The following is a 17,201-nucleotide window of genomic DNA, read 5'->3' as shown; positions in this document are numbered from 1 at the left end:
ATGGGGCATGTTGGCCGGTGTGGGCAGGTGGGACTAGTGTAGATGGGGCATGTTGGCCGGTGTGGGCAGGTGGGACTAGTGTAGATGGGGCATGTTGGCCGGTGTGGGCAGGTGGGACTAGTGTAGATGGGGCATGTTGGCCGGTGTGGGCAGGTGGGACTAGTGTAGATGGGGCATGTTGGCCGGTGTGGGCAGGTGGGACTAGTGTAGATGGGGCATGTTGGCCGGTGTGGGACTAGTGTAGATGGGGCATGTTGGCCGGTGTGGGCAGGTTGGGATGAAGGACCTGTTTCCACGCTGTATCACTCTGTGACGATGAATGGTGACATGGGCAGTGAGGAGATGCTGCTATGGTAACAGCACAGGGCGGCACGGTGGCGCAGCAGGTAGAGCTGATGCCTCACAGCGCCACAGACCAAGGTTCAATCCTGACCTCCTGTGCTGTCTGTCTGTGTGGAGTTTACACGTTCTCCCCGCGACCGCGTGGGTTTCCTCTGAGAAACGTGTCCAAGCCGACCAACGTGTTCCATCTACACCAGTCACACCAGCCAGCTCAACCTCTCCCTGTAGCTCAGGCCCCTCGAGTCCTGGCAACATCCTCGTAAACCTTCTCTGCAGTTTTTCCAACTTGATATCATCCTTCCTGCAGCAGCTTTCATAAGTGATAGGAGCAGAAATAGGCCATTCGGCCCATCAAGTCTACTCCACCATTCAATCATGGCTGATCTATCTCTCCCTCCTGACCCCATTCTCCTGCCTTCTCCCCATAACCCCTGACACCCGCACTGATCAACAATCTATCTATCTCTGCCTTAAACACATCCACTGACTTGTGGCTCCACAGCCGTCTGTGGCAAAGAATCCCACAGATTCACCACCTTCTGACTAGAGAAATTCCTCCTCATCTCCTTTCTTAAGACAATAGGCAATAGGTGCAGGAGGCCATTCGGCCCTTCGAGCCAGCACCGCCATTCAATATGATCATGGCTGATCATTCTCAATCAGTACCCCGTTCCTGCCTTCTCCCCATACCCCCTGACTCCGCTATCCTTAAGAGCTCTATCTAACTCTCTCTTGAATGCATTCAGAGAATTGGCCTCCACTGCCTTCTGAGGCAGAGAATTCCACAAATTCACAACTCTCTGGGTGAAGAAGTTTTTCCTCATCTCCGTTCTAAATGGCCGACCCCTTATTCTTAAACTGTGGCCCCTGGTTCTGGACTCCCCCAACATTGGGAACATGTTTCCTGCCTCTAATGTGTCCAACCCCTTAATAATCTTATACGTTTCGATAAGATCTCCTCTCATCCTTCTAAATGGCATGTCCTTTAATCCTGAGGCTGTGCCCTCTGGTCCTAGACTCTCCCACTAGTGGAACACATCCTCTCCACACCCACTCTAGCCAGGCCGCCCACTCCTCTGTGAGTTTCACCAAGGTTCCCCCTCGACCTTCTGTGATTAGATTGCGTGACCAAAACTGATCGCGATACTGCAAGTGTGTGGGAAGGAACCACAGACGCTGGTCTACAACGAAGAGAGACTCAGTGGGACGGGCAGCATCTCTGGAGAGAAGGTAATGGGTGACATCTCGGGTCGAGACCCTTCTTCAGACTGAGTCAAGGGAGAGAGAGAGAGAGACGAGAGACATGGAAGAGCAGAGGTGTGAAAATGAGAGATCAAAGGGGCCGGAGATCACGGATGGCTTGGGGCAGCTTACACCCCAGCGGTATGGTCACTGACCTCTCCAATGCCAACTCACCCTTGCCCTTCCTCTCTCTCCACCCCTGCCCCATCCCAGTTCTCCGACTAGGTTCACTGATTGTACTCCCCATTGTCACCGTCCCCTCAGCCAACAACGAACCATTCTACATGTTCCTTGCCCTGCTTCGCCTTTGATCTCTCGCTTTCACGCCTTGCCCTTCCATGTCTCTGTGTCTCCCCTGACTCTCAGTCTGAAGAATGGTCTCAACTCAAACCGTCACCCATTCCTTCTCCCCAGTGATGTCGTCCAACCCAGGTGACTATCTACGTGCCAGCCACAGAAGCAGGTCTATAATCACCCATTACAATCGCCCCTCACCCCTAAATCTCTACTCCTGCACCCACATTAACTCCGATCTTCCTAAGCTCCTCTCAGATCCCTTATCCTGTATCTGTCCACTGTGGACGGCTCGATTGTAATCGGGTGTTGTCTTTCCGCTGACTGGTTAGCACGCAACAAAAGCTTTTCACTGTACCTCGGTACACGGGACAATAAACAATAGGTGCAGGAGGAGGCCGTTCAGCCCTTCGAGCCTGCACTGCCATTCAATGTGATCACGGCTGATCATTCTCAATCAGTACTCCGTTCCTGCCTTCTCCCCATACCCCCTGACTCCGCTATCCTTAAGAGCTCTATCTAGCTCTCTCTTGAAAACAATAAACTAAACTTAACTGAACTGTCTGTTAAAAGTCTCTTAAATGCCCCTATTTAATTTTAACTTATTTTTCCACGCTGATCAAGACACCACTATGGTATCTGCCTTCACCCCCACCCCTGGCAGCACGTTCCAGGCCCCCACCCCCCCCTGTGTGAAACACCTGCCCTCCCCCACACATCTGCTTTAAACTTTGCCCCTCTCACCTTAAAGCTGTGCCCTCTATCTAGTCTGTGACATCTCTACCCTGGGTGAATAGTTCCCCACTGACACAGAGACGTGCGGGTTTGTAGGTTGATTGGGGCTTCTGTAAATAGTCCCGAGTGTGCTGGTGTGGAGAGTGATCGATGGTTGGCGAGGACTCGGTGGGCCGAAGGGCCTGTTGTATAGGAGTGGAGATGCAAGAGTGTGGGGCAATTGTAACGCGAGTTTGTAGGTCTGCCTGCCTCTGTGGCTAGCACGCAATAGATAGATAGATAGATAGATAGATAGATAGATAGATAGAGCTCTAGGGGCTAGCGGAATCAAGGGGTGTGGGGAGAATGGCAGGCACGGGTTACTGATTGTGGATGATCAGCCGTGATCACAATGAATGGCGGTGCTGGCTCGAAGGGCTGAATGGCCTCCTCCTGCACCAATTTTCTATGTTTCTAATAGTTGTCTGGGTTGGGCACCATCTCTGGGGAGAAGGAATGGGCGACGTTTTGGGTGGAGACCCTTCTTCAGGCTGAAAGTCGGGGGGAGAGGGAGTCTGGGCATATGGAAGGGTAAGCTGGAACAGAGACGGACGGTGTGGTGCCCAAGGTGCTCCATGTCGAGAGGTGGGCAGGTTATGTACCGTAGAGTTGCCAGATGCTCAGCTGGTCGTGCTGGGGCAGGTGGTACTGCAGGGGGTCCCCCACAGGGCCCCGGTAGTAGGGTCTCATTATGGACAGGTTGGACGAGGAATGAGGAAGTCCAATGGCGTGGCCAAACTCGTGGACCGCCACCGCGAACAGGTCCATCTCCCGCACGTCTGTAAAGAAAGACCCGCACTTCAGTCAGAGGGTCAATCACAGGTTCAACCCCCCCACCCACCCCTCAGCTCAACCCTGGGCCCCTGGTCTGAGGAAGGATGTGCCGGCTCTGGAGAGGGTCCAGAGGAGGTTTACAACAACGATCCCAGGAATGAGTGGGTTAACGTACGATGAGCGTTTGTGGGCACTGGGCCTGTACTCACTGGAGTTTAGAAGGATGAGGGGGGACCCGATTGAAACGTACAGAACAGTGAGCGGCCTGGATAGAGTGGATGTGGAGAGGATGGTTCCACTAGTGGGAGAGTCTAAGACCAGAGGGCACAGCCTCAGAATTAAAGGACGTTCCTTTAGGAAGGAGGTGAGGAGGAAATTCTTTAGTCAGAGGGTCACAACCTTCACCCCAGGGTGGAAATGTCACAGACTAGAGGGCACAGCTTTACGGTGAGAGGGGCAAAGTTTAAAGCAGATGTGTGGGGCAGGTGTTTTACACAGAGGGGGGTGGGGGCCTGGAACGCGCTGCCAGGGGTGGGGGTGGAGGCAGATACCATAGTGGTGGTGAAGAGGCTTTTAGACAGGCGCGTGGATACGCAGGGAGTGGAGGGATATGGATCACGTGCGGGCAGAGGGGATCAGTGTAACTTGGCGTCGTGGTCAGCACGAACATTGTACCACCACCTCTGGCAGCCAGCGCGTTCTAGGCCCCCCACCACCCTCTGTGTAATGAAACTCACCGGCACATCTCCGTTAAACTTTGCCCCTCTCACCTTAAAGCTGTGCCCTGTAGTCTTTCAAGATGCTTTCAAGAGAGAGTTAGATAGAGTTCTTAAAGATAGCGGAGTCAAGGGGTACGGGGAGAGGGCAGGAATGGGTTACTGATCGTGAATGATCAGCCATGATCACGGTGAATGGCGGTGCGAATGGCCTCCTCCTGCACCTATTGTCTACTGTCTTTGACGTTTCGATCCTGGGGAGTAACCAATGTTTTCATAATGTCTAATGTTTTGCAGTCTTTGGCAATTCCACCCTGGGGAAAGATGTCTCATTGACCAACGTGTCCGTGCCATCTTTACCAATGTGTGTGTTGTTTACCCGCTTACTGATATAACCACGCATTATGTTTCTGTCTGGCACAAGCCAGCACCATCATTCAATGTGATCACGGCTGATCATCCACAATCAGTTCCCCGTTCCTGCTTTCTCTCCATATCCCTTGATTCCGTTAGCCCTACAAGCTAAATCTAACTCTCTCTTGAAACATGGGTTTAAGGTGAGGGGGGAAAGATTTAATAGGAACCTGAGGGGTAACCTTTTCACATGGGTGAATGGAACGAGCTGCCGGTAGTTGAGGCAGGGACTATTACAATGCTTAAGAAATGTTTAGACAGGTACATGGATAGGACAGGTTTAGATGGATAAGGGCCAAACGCTGGCAGGTGGGACTAGTGTAGATGGGCCATGTTGGCGAGTTGGGCTGAAGGGCCTGTTTCCACACTGTATCACTCTACGATTAGTGTACCTGGGACATGTTGGCCAGTGTGGGCAAGTCGGGCTGAAGGGCCTGTTTCCACACTGTATCACTCTATGACTAGTGTACCTGGGACATGTTGGCCAGTGTGGGCAAGTTGAGCCGAAGGGCCTGTTTCCACACTGTATCACTCTACGACTAGTGTACCTGGGACATGTTGGCCAGTGTGGGCAAGTCGGGCTGAAGGGCCTGTTTCCACACTGTATCACTCTACGACTAGTGTACCTGGGACATGTTGGCCAGTGTGGGCAAGTCGGGCTGAAGGGCTTGTTTCCACACTGTATCACTCTACGACTAGTGTACCTGGGACATGTTGGCCAGTGTGGGCATGATGGGCTGAAGGGCCTGTTTCCACACTGTATCACTCTACGACTAGTGTACCTGGGACATGTTGGCCAGTGTGGGCATGATGGGCTGAAGGGCCTGTTTCCACACTCTATGACCCTCCCTCTGCCTCCTGCTAATTACTGATGTTAGTCTGAAGAGAAGAAGTCCTCTTCAAGGCAGTCTGAGGAGGCCACATCTAGTGGGAATCAGAATCTCTCAGTGAAACACCATCTCCCACCATTCCATCAGCAATCTATGGTGTCCTGAGTTTCATGATCTCCCTTTGACTAAGACTATCTGGGGATAGTCTGGTTTGATCTGCCTCTCGTGTTCTTTAATCATCTTGTGAGCAGAAGCCTTGCAAGGAGAGATATGCCTGCGGTCTGTGCAGAATCCCCCTGAAGTTCAGCTGAAGGTTTCTGAACAAAGACATCAATCTGTTTCTGACATCAACCTATTCCAGGAAATTAGAAACTGCAAAAGGTTAAATATGAAGAACTGTGGGAATAATGGATCCTAAATCAGTTCTTCGTTCCAACTCGGTGAGTAATGAGCTGAGGTGGACCTCTCTAGGGAGTGAGTGTGAGTAGTCTGGGCTGTGTAGACACGGTGGTGCAGCGGGTGGAGCTGCTGCCTCACAGCGCCAGAGACCCGGGTCCCATCCCGACTAAGGGTGCTGTTTATACGGAGTTTGCACGTTCTCCCCGTGACCTGCGTGGGTTTTCTCCGGGTGCTCCGGTTTCCTCCCACATCCCAAAGGCGTGCGGGTTTGTAGGTTGATTGGCTTCTGTAAATTGCCCCTTAGTGTGCAGGGAGTGGATGAGAAAGTGGGATAACGGAATCAGTGTGAACGGGTGATTGTTGATCGATGGGCCGATGGGCCGAAGGGCCTGTTTCCACGCTGTAACTCTAAACTCTAAAACCTACCGAGCTACTCCAGCACTTGGTGTTTCTTGCTCCAGATTCCAGCATCTGCAGTTTAGTTTAGAGATACAGCACAGAAACAGGCCCTTCGGCCCACTGAGTCCGCACCGACCAGCGATCCCCGCACACTAACACTATCCCACACACACTAGGGACAATTTTTATATTTACACCAAGCCAATTAACCTACAAACCTGCACGTCTTTGGAGTGTGGGATGAAACCAAAGATATCAGAGAAAACCCACGCAGGTCACGGGGAGAACGTTACAAACTCTGTACAGACGGCGCCCATAGTCGGGATGGAACCCGGGTCTCCGGCGCTGCATTAGCTGTAAGGCAGCAGCTCTACCGCTGCGCCACCGTGCCGCCTTTAGAACCAGTTCCTGGTGTCTTCCTCAGTACGCCCCCCCCCCCCCACAGTGCCGCGCTCCCCCACCCCCGCCCCTCCCTCCCGCCCCCCCTCCCGCCCCCCCACCCCTCCCTTCCCCCCCCACCCCTCCCTTCCCCCCCCACCCCTCCCTTCCCCCCCACTGCGCGGTGCTCCCCCACCCCCACCCCTCCCTTCCCCCCCACCCATCCCATCCCCCCCACCCCTCCCTTCCCCCCCCACCCCTCCCTTCCCCCCCCCACCCCTCCCTTCCCCCCCCCACCCCTCCCTTCCCCCCCACCCCTCCCTTCCCCCCCCACCCCTCCCTTCCCCCCCACCCCTCCCTTCCCCCCCCACCCCTCCCTTCCCCCCCCACCCCTCCCTTCCCCCCCCACCCCTCCCTTCCCCCCCCACCCCTCCCTTCCCCCCCACCCCTCCCTTCCCCCCCCACCCCTCCCTTCCCCCCCCACCCCTCCCTTCCCCCCCACCCCTCCCTTCCCCCCCCACCCCTCCCTTCCCCCCCCACCCCTCCCTTCCCCCCCACCCCTCCCTTCCCCCCCCACCCTTCCCTTCCCCCCCACCCCTCCCTTCCCCCCACCCCTCCCTTCCCCCCCCACCCCTCCCTTCCCCCCCCACCCCTCCCTTCCCCCCCCACCCCTCTCTTCCCCCCCCCACCCCTCCCTTCCCCCCCCACTGCGCGGTGCTCCCCCACCCCCACCTCTCCCTCCCCCCCGCCCCCCCCCACAGCGCGGTGCTCCCCCCCCGGCACCTCCCACTGGACATTGAGTGCTTCCCTCACCCTCTGACCCGGCCGTAACCTCTGAACCCTCTGACCCGGCCGTAACCTCTGAATCCTCACCCTGTGACCCAGCCATACCCTCTGACCCCTCACCCTGTGACCCGGCCATAACTCTGACCCCTCACCGTGTGACCCGGCCGTACCCCTGACCCTGACCTCTCATCCTGTGACCCGGCCGTAGCCTGACGCTGACCCCTGACCTGCGGACCTGAATGACCAGGCCTCGTCGTCATCGAAGTGGACGCTGCCGGCGCCAGGCCGGTCCCCGGGGAAGAAGGCGTGGGCTACGGCCCCCCCCGGCCCGTCAAAGGGGTAGGGGTCACGGTGCTGGGCCGTGGAGAAGTCGATCAGGATGTCAGCGTTGTCCCCAGCAACCTCGTGGAAGTTGAGCGGCGCCGCATCGCTCCACACCTTCAGCCCGTAATACATGAGCGCCCGAATAGTGTCGTGGCCAAGCTGGGCGGCCCGGGGAAAAGTACGCACCCTGCGGAGGGAATACGGGGCGTCACGGCGCGGTCACGGTCACAGCGCAGTCACGGTCACGGTCGCGGTCACGGGCGCGGTCACGTTGCGGTCACGTTCACGGCGCCCGGATAGTGTCGTGGCCAAGCTGGGCGGCCCGGGGAAAGGAACGCACCCTGCGGAGGGAACGGGGCGCAGTCACGGCACGGTCATGGGCAAGGAGCGGTCACGGTCACGGGCACGGTCACGGGGAAAGGTACGCACCCTGCAGAGGGAACGGGGCGCAGTCACGGTCACGGCGCGGTGACGGCGACGGTCACGGTCACGGCGCGGTGACGGCGACGATCACGGTGCGGTCACAGCGGTAACAGGCCCGGGTAGAGTGGGGACAGGAGATAGACACAAAAATGCTGCAGTAACTCAGCGGGACAGGCAGCGTCTCTGGAGAGATGGAATGTGTGACGTGTCGGGTTAAGTGTGAAGAATGGTAAAGGGCCTGGATGGAGTGGCTGTGATATGGACAATAGACAATAGGTGCCATTCGGCCCTTCGAGCCAGCACCACCATTCACTGTGATCATGGCTGATCATTCTCAATCAGTACCCCGTTCCTGCCTTCTCCCCATACCCCCTGACTCCGCTATCCTTAAGAGCCCTATCTAGCTCTCTCTTGAATGCATTCAGAGAATTGGCCTCCACTGCCTTCTGAGGCAGAGAATTCCATAGATTCACAACTCTCTGACTGGAAAAGTTTTTCCTCATCTCAATTCTAAATGGCCTACCCCTTATTCTTAAACTGTGGCCCCTTGTTCTGGAGTCCCCCAACATTGGGAACATGTTTCCTGCCTCTAACGTGTCCAACCCCTTAATAATCTTATATGTTTCAATAAGATCCCCTCTCATCCTTCTAAATTCCAGTGTATACAAGCCTAGTCACTCCAGTCTTTCAACATATGACAGTCCCGCCATTCCGGGAATTAGCCTAGTAAACCTACGCTGCACGCCCTCAATAGCAAGAATATCCTTCCTCATATTTGGAGACCAAAACTGCACACAGTACTCCAGGTGCGGTCTCACTAGGGCCCTGTACAACTGCAGAAGGACCTCTTTGCTCCTATACTCAACTCCTCTTGTTATGAAGACCAACATTCCATTGGCTTTCTTCACTGCCTGCTGTACCTGCATGCTTCCTTTCAGTGGCTGATGCACTAGGACACCCAGATCTCGTTGTACGTCCCCTTTTCCTAACTTGACACCATTCAGATAATAATCTGCCTTCCTATTCTTACCACCAAACCTCACACTTATCCACATTAAACTGCATCTGCCATGTATCCGCCCACTCACACAACCGTGACCACAAGTGCAGAACATAGTTCTCAGCTTCGTAGCGCAGCAGTTCCAGAGACACATGGGGGACAAATTGGAATATTGTTCACCTTGGCAGGAAAATAGGGGCGTTGAATATTGTTTGATTGGAGATAGATGCGGGCAGTGTGGTGTACGCAGTGTGGGGTACACAGTGTGGTGTACGCGGTGTGGTGTACGCGGTGTGGTGTACGCGGTGTGGTGTACGCGGTGTGGTGTACGCGGTGTGGTGTACGCAGTGTGGGGTACACAGTGTGGGGTACGCAGTGTGGTGTATGCGGTGTGGTGTATGCGGTGTGGGGTACGCGGTGTGGTGTACGCGGTGTGGTGTACGCGGTGTGGTGTATGCGGTGTGGGGTACGCGGTGTGGGGTACGCGGTGTGGTGTACGCAGTGTGGGGTACGCGGTGTGGTGTACGCGGTGTGGTGTATGCGGTGTGGGGTACGCGGTGTGGTGTACGCGGTGTGGGGTACACAGTGTGGGGTACACAGTGTGGTGTACGCGGTGTGGTGTACGCAGTGTGGTGTATGCAGTGTGGGGTACGCAGTGTGGTGTACGCAGTGTGGGTTACGCAGTGTGGGGTACGCAGTGTGGGGTACGCAGTGTGGGGTACGCAGTGTGGGGTACGCAGTGTGGGGTACGCAGTGTGGGGTACGCAGTGTGGGTTACGCAGTGTGGGGTACGCAGTGTGGGATACGCAGTGTGGCAGTGTGGGGTACGCGGTGTGGGATCATACACAGAACACAAGGTGCTGGAGTAACTCACATGGACAGGTAACGTTTCATGTCCAAACCTTTCTTCAGATGTCCCTACCAGAAACGTCACCTATCCATGTTCTCCACAGATGCTGCCTGTCCCACTGAGTTACTCCAGCACTCTGTGTCAACCTTGGAGCTTCAACCTCATGGAGCTAGTGTCACCATCAGGGACGGTGAAACCCCTCTTTGAGTATCTTAAGGGGCTGCCCCTCGCTTTCTGGCTCCACCAGTCCCACCCTCTTCATCTTTGGCCACCCAGTGCGTAGGGGAGTGGGTAGAACAGGAGATTTCATGAGTGATAGGAGCAGGATTGGGCCATTCGGCCCCTCGAGTCTACTCTGCTTGTAAGTCGAGGTGAAGGTGACAACGAGGCATTCGATCAGTAAAATTGAATCAGGGGGACGGGTGAAACTAGATGGGGACCTGGGGTGGGGGAGGGATGGACAGAGAGGGAAAGCAAAGCTCACTTGAAGTTGGAGAAAACCTTTTGCACTATTATTGTTTATTTTGTCTGTACGTATGTGTACATACACACACTGAACTTTATTTTTATGTAGGAAAATAACTGCAGATGCCGGTTCAAGTCGAAGGTAGACACAAAATGCTGGAGTAACTCAGCGGGTCAGGCAGCATCTCAGGAGAGAAGGAATGGGTGACGTTTCGTGTCGAGACCCTTCTTCAGACTGAAGAAACGTCACCCATTCCTTCTCTCCTGAGATGCTGCCTGACCCGCTGAGTTACTCCAGCACTTTGTGTGGACCGTCTGAAGTTTATTTTTCTCATTTACTGTGCTTGCATATTGTGCTGTGCTACGTACTGCCAGTGGGAATGTAATTGTTCTATCTGAGACACACGACAATGAAACAGCCTTCACTCTTGAAATCAATATTCATACTGCTGGGTCGTGAGGTTGTAATGTGCTCATTTGACGTTTAGTTGTAAGGACTACGTGGCAGTTTTTGTGTTCTGGTCACGGGGAGAACAGGGAGAACAACATACAAACTCCGTACAGACAGCACCCGTGGTCGGGATGGAACCTGGGTCTCTGGCGCTGTGAGGCAGCAGCTCTACCCGCTGCGCCACCGTGCCGCCCTTCCTGATTATCCTGAGTCATCCCACCACAACCAGAGAGCAGTGCTGAACTACTATCTACCTCAGCGCTGTCCCTTGATCGGACTTTACTGGACTTTATCCATGTGCACTGTGGACAGCTGCATTGTAATCACGTGTTGTCTTTCCACTGACTGGTTAGCACACAACAAAAGCCTTTCACCGTACCTCGGTACACGTGAGATACACGAGACAGGAACCGCTGAAGCGCGGTAGGCTCCACGTGGTCAGGGTGGGACACAGAGCGGGGGCAGAGAGAGGGCTGGACATTTACCTCCAGGACAGGTTCCTCTTGTTCCACTTGGTGCCGGGGGGCACTGCCCTCTTGCGGCTGCCCGTCTCCGTGCCCGGATCGTCGGGGAGAGAGCAGCGTGGGGTCTTCATCAACGACAGCGTGGCCTCATCTGTAACAAACACGCAGCAACGCGACTCCAACAGCAACACGTGGACAGAGAGTGGCCGTCACTGGTCGGCACAGACTCAGTGGGCCGAAGGGCCTGCTTCTCTAAAGTCTAAAGAATGCCTGGAACGCGCTGCCAGGGGTGGGGGTGGAGGCAGATACCATAGTGGCATTGAAGAGGCTTTTAGACAGGCGCGTGGATGTGCAGGGAGTGGAGGGATATGGGTCACGTGTGGGCAGAGGGGATATGGATCATGTGTGGGCTGGGGGGGTATGGATCATGTGTGGGCAGGGGGTGTAGATCACGTGTGGGCAGGGGGGATATGGATCATGTGTGGGAAGAGGGGATATGGATCATGTGTGGAAGAGGGGATATGGATCATGTGTGGGCAGGGGGGATATGGATCATGTGTGGGCAGGGGGATATGGATCATGTGTGGGCAGAGGGGGATATGGATCATGTGTGGGCAGGGGGGATATGGATCATGTGCGGGCGGAGGGGATCGGTATAATATGTGGGAAGGAACTGCAGACGCTGGTTTAAACCGAAGAAAGGCACAAAATGCTGGAGTAACTCAGCGGGTCAGGCTGCATCTCTGGGGAGAAGGAATGGGTGACGTTTCGGGTCGAGACTCTTCTTCAGTCTGAAGAAACTTTTTGAGTCTATCTTCGGAGATCACTTTAACTTGGCATCATGGTCAGCACGGACATTGTGGGCCGAAGGGCCTGTTCTTGTGCTGTACGGTTACACTCCTAGACACTGTTGTGTGTTTTACTAGTGCTCACTTGCTGCAGAATGACTATTGATGTTTGACCTGTGAGTGCGCACAAGTTAAACGTGATGTTGGGCACTTTGTAAAATTGTTTGCTCAGAAAATTTGTCCCTGTGTATAATAAATAATCTCTACAACCACGGACTAACTGCAGGTTCCAGTTGGCCTGTATCACGCTGCACCTCCACAGTTGCTGCCTGACCTGTGGAATAGTGAGCGGCCTGGATAGAGTGGGTGTGGAGAGGATGGTTCCACCAGTGGGAGAGTCTAGGACCAGAGGGCACAGCCTCAGGATTAAAGCACGTTCCTTTAGGAAGGAGATGAGGAGGAATTGCTTTAGTCAGAGGGTGGTGAATCTGTGGGATTCTTTGCCACAGACGGCTGTGGAGCCACAAGTCAGTGGATGTGTTTAAGGCAGAGATAGATAGATTGTTGATTAGTGCGGATGTCGGGGGTTACGGAGAGAAGGCACGAGAATGGGGTTAGGAGGGAGAGATAGATCAGCCAAGATTGAATGGTGGAGTAGACTTGATGGGCCGAATGGCCTAATTCTGTTTCTATCACTGATGACCTTATGAACCAAGTACACTTGACAATAAAGTGTCAATCAATCAATCAATCAATCAATTAATCAATTAAGCCAAGCAGGAGGTTGTGCGTGAGGTTGTGCGTGAGGTTGTGCATGTGGTTAGCGGGGGGGGCCTACCTATAACTCCGTTGACCTCGAGTCCTGCAAATCTCTGCATGGCTTTGATGGCCTGAGTCAAAGCCTCTTGCATCTGGAGCCGGCCGCTTACAGCATCGGGCGATGGCAGGTATCCGAACTTGGTCAGCCAGTCCTGTGGGAAGATAACACGCTGTTAGCCTAACATGGCAGGGACTGGCTGCCCCGAACACAACAAGCCCACCACAGCAACACATCCACACCACACACACACCCATACACACACACCCATACACACACACCCATACACACACCCCCCCCCCACCAACACCCTCCCCCCACCAACACCCCCCCCACCAACACTCCCCCCCCCACCAACACCCCCCCCACCAACACTCCCCCCCCCACCAACACCCCCCCCACCAACACCTCCCCCCCCCACCAACACCTCCCCCCCCCACCAACACCTCCCCCCCCACCAACACCTCCCCCCCCCACCAACACTCCCCCCCCACCAACACCCCCCCCCACCAACACCTCCCCCCCCACCAACACCTCCCCCCCCCACCAACACCTCCCCCCCCACCAACACTCCCCCCCCCACCAACACCTCCCCCCCCCACCAACACCTCCCCCCCCACCAACACTCCCCCCCCACCAACACTCCCCCCCCCACCAACACTCCCCCCCACCAACACCTCCCCCCCCCACCAACACCTCCCCCCCCACCAACACTCCCCCCCCCCACCAACACTCCCCCCCCACCAACACCCCCCCCCACCAACACCTCCCCCCCCCACCAACACCTCCCCCCCCCACCAACACCTCCCCCCCCACCAACACCTCCCCCCCACCAACACCCCCCCCCACCAACACCTCCCCCCCCACCAACACCCCCCCCACCAACACCCCCCCACCAACACCTCCCCCCACCAACACCCCCCCCACCAACACCCCCCCCACCAACACCCCCCCCCCCAACACCCCCCCCCACCAACACCCTCCCCACCAACACCTCCCCCCCACCAACACCCCCTCCCCACCAACACCCCCCCACCAAACACCACCCCCCCCCACCAAAACCCCCTTCCAACACCTCCCCCCCCCCACCAACACCCTCCTCTCCCAACAAGAAACCAGGCCGTTAGCCTAACATGGCAGGGACCGGCTGCCCCGAACGCAACAAGCCCACCACAGCAACACATCCACACCCACATACACACACACACATCTACACACACCCCCACCAACCAAAAAACATTCTGGTGAACCTCCTCTGCAACCTCTCCCTGTAGCTGAGACCCTCTAATCCAGCCTCCTCTCCATCCTCTCCCTGTAGCTGAGACCCTCTAATCCAGCCTCCTCTCCATCCTCTCCCTGTAGCTGAGACCCTCTAGTCCAGCCTCCTCTCCATCCTCTCCCTGTAGCTGAGACCCTCTAATCCAGCCTCCTCTGCAACCTCTCCCTGTAGCTGAGACCCTCTAATCCAGCCTCCTCTCCATCCTCTCCCTGTAGCTGAGACCCTCTAATCCAGCCTCCTCTCCATCCTCTCCCTGTAGCTGAGACCCTCTCGTCCAGGCAGCGTTCTGGTGACCCTCCTCTGCCCCGTCTCCAAAGCCTCCACATCCCCCCTGTAACGGGGGGCGCCCAGAACTGCACGCAACACTCCACATGCTGACTGACCAGTCCAGTAAAGCTGCATCATGACCCCCTGACGCTCGCACTCAATGCCCCGACCCGTGAAGCCAAGTGTTCCACACCCCCACTAAATCCAGAGAGATGAATGCCCAAGGCCCTGGCCTCTCTTCACCCTCCCTGGTGTTTTCTAACTCAATTAAATGAATCCACTTATTGACAATAGTATTTACACATCAAGTGGTAACAAAACACTTACCACCAGAACACAAAAACTTACAACTAAACATCAAATGAGCACATTACAACCTCACAACCCAGCAGTATGAATATTGATTTCCGAGAGTGAAGGCTGTTTCATTGTCGTGTGTCCCAGATAGAACAATGACATTCCCACTGGCAGTAGCACCAGCACAATATGCAAGCACAGTAAATGAGAAAAATAAACTTCAGACGGTCGACACAAAATGCTGGAGTAACAGCGGGTCAGGCAGCATCTCAGGAGAGAAGCCTTAGGCTCGGCCCGCTGCGGACCGTCCGGCGCGGCCTGCAACCACAACAACCTGACTGCGGGAGAAGACGGCAGGAGAAGGGAAAGACATTGTGGCCTTCCATCACAGTGAGGAGAGGACTGGAGGAGACTCACTGTGATGGATGTTCCTTTGATGGATGTTTCTTTTTTTGTGTGTTTTTGGGGTTGTGTAATTTTAATGCCTATTTAATGCTTTTAATGTTGGACTGTGGGTGACTGAATTTCGTCCAATATTGGATGACAAATAAAGCTATCTTGAATCTCTTGAATCTTGAATGGGTGACGTTTCTTCAGTCTAGAAGGGGCTCGAACCAAAACGTCACCCATTCCTTCTCTCCTGAGATGCTGCCTGACCTGCTGAGTTACTCCAGCATTTTGTGTCTACATAGAAACAGAAAATAGGTGCAGGAGGAGGCCATTCGGCCCTTCGAGCCAGCACCGCCATTCATTGTGATCATGGCTGATCATCCACAATCAGTAACCCGTGCCTGCCTTCTCCCCATATCCCTTGATTCCACTAGCCCCTAGAGCTTTATCTAACTCTCTCTTAAATTCATCCAGTGAATTGGCCTCCACTGCCCTCTGTGGCAGAGAATTCCACAGATTCACAACTCTCTGGGTGAAAACGTTTTTTCCCACCTCAGTTTTAAATGGCCTCCCTTTTATTCTTAGACTGTGTGGCCCCTGGTTCTGGACTCGCCCAACATTGGGAACATTTTTCCTGCATCTAGCTTGTCCAGTCCTTTTATAATTTTATACGTTTCTATAAGATCCTCCTCTCATCCTTCTAAACTCCAGTGAATACAAGCCCAGTCTTTCCAATCTTTCCTCGTATGACAGTCCCGCCATCCCGTGGATTGACCTGGTGAACCTACGCTGCACTGCCTCAACAGCAAGGACGTCCTTCCTCAAATTAGGAGACCAAAACTGCACACATCTGCAGTTCTTTCTCACAGGGGTTGGAGGTGCACCTGGGGCAAGGTAGTCGTTGGTGAGGGGGTTGGGGAGCTGAGGTATGTCTACACATCTCCAGGGCCAGGCAAGGCTCTTGCACTAACCCTGCAGATGTAAGCTCACCAGCAGAAAGGTTTGCTCATTACAATGTTATTCTGCTGAAAGTAATTCAATCATTACCCCTTTTAAATCATTCAGCAAAAGGGTTTTGCAGCCAGATATGAAAGTGACTTATATCCAGGTTCAGTTATTAAATTATTGATCTGCTTAAGAGCAGAACGGCAGACGGCTAGGGGGGAGACATAGTGAGAGACAGACAGCCGGGCTGCAGACAGAGAGACTGGGGGGGAGTGAAGGGCAGGTTAGAGACTGGCCGCTACTCAGACTGTCGACATATACCTATGAGTGTCTACTGCACCTGCCCAGACTCCAGTCACCCTAAAACAACAACGTATTCCACAGTGAAACATAGAAACATAGAAAATAGGTGCTCGAGGAGGCCATTCTGCCCTTCGAGCCTGTACGCACCGCCATTCAATATGATCATGGCTGATCATCCACAATCAGTTCCCCGTTCCTGCTTTCTCCCCATATCCCTTGATTCCATTAGCCCTAAGAGCTAAATCTACCTCTCTCTTGAAAACATCCAGTGAATTGGCCTCCACTGCCCTCTGTGGCAGAGAATTCCACAGATTCACAACTCTCTGCGTGAAAAGGTTTTTCCTCATCTCAGTCCTAAATGGCCTACCCCTTATTCTTAAACTGTGTGACCCCCTGGTTCTGGACTCCCCCAAACAGCGGGAACATGGGCAGCCGAGATTAACACTGGCAAACGTTCTTAAGATCCTGGAGCAGAATTAGGCCATTCAGCCCATCGATTCTGCCCCGCCATTCAATCATGGCTGATCTACATGTCACATCATAGATGGGACAGGTTTGGATGGGTATGGGACAACAGGGGCAAATAAGACCCAAGTAGATGGGGCATGTTGGTCGGTGTTGGCACGTTGGGCCGAAGGGCCTGTTTCCATGCTGTATGACTCTAACCCCATTCTCCTGCCTTCTCCCCATAACCTCTGACACCCGCACTGATCAACAATCTATCTATCTCTGCCTTAAACACATCCACTGACTTGTGGCCTCCACAAAGAATCCCACAGATTCACCACCC

General features: G+C 54.6%; 1 protein-coding gene across 4 annotated transcripts in view; it reads right to left on the bottom strand.

The window, feature by feature from the left end:
• The window catches only part of mmp17a (matrix metallopeptidase 17a), a 285,416-nt gene that overhangs the window by 12,995 nt on the left and 255,220 nt on the right, over window positions 1-17,201 (bottom strand). For all 4 annotated transcript variants that reach the window (XM_078421408.1, XM_078421410.1, XM_078421407.1 and 1 more), the window contains exons 2-5: window positions 12,952-13,084; window positions 11,347-11,476; window positions 7,576-7,859; window positions 3,255-3,431 (exon numbers count right to left, since the gene is read on the bottom strand). In XM_078421408.1, the coding sequence (XP_078277534.1) occupies window positions 3,255-3,431; window positions 7,576-7,859; window positions 11,347-11,476; window positions 12,952-13,024 (664 nt within the window). In that variant the 5' untranslated portion in view covers window positions 13,025-13,084. The remainder of the gene's footprint in view (window positions 1-3,254; window positions 3,432-7,575; window positions 7,860-11,346; window positions 11,477-12,951; window positions 13,085-17,201) is intronic.

Source organism: Rhinoraja longicauda, chromosome 25 (assembly GCF_053455715.1).
Source record: "Rhinoraja longicauda isolate Sanriku21f chromosome 25, sRhiLon1.1, whole genome shotgun sequence".
Classification (NCBI taxonomy): domain Eukaryota; kingdom Metazoa; phylum Chordata; class Chondrichthyes; order Rajiformes; family Arhynchobatidae; genus Rhinoraja; species Rhinoraja longicauda.
The sequence above is the reverse complement of the archived record's forward strand: the minus strand, read 5'-3'. Positions and strand labels throughout refer to the sequence as shown.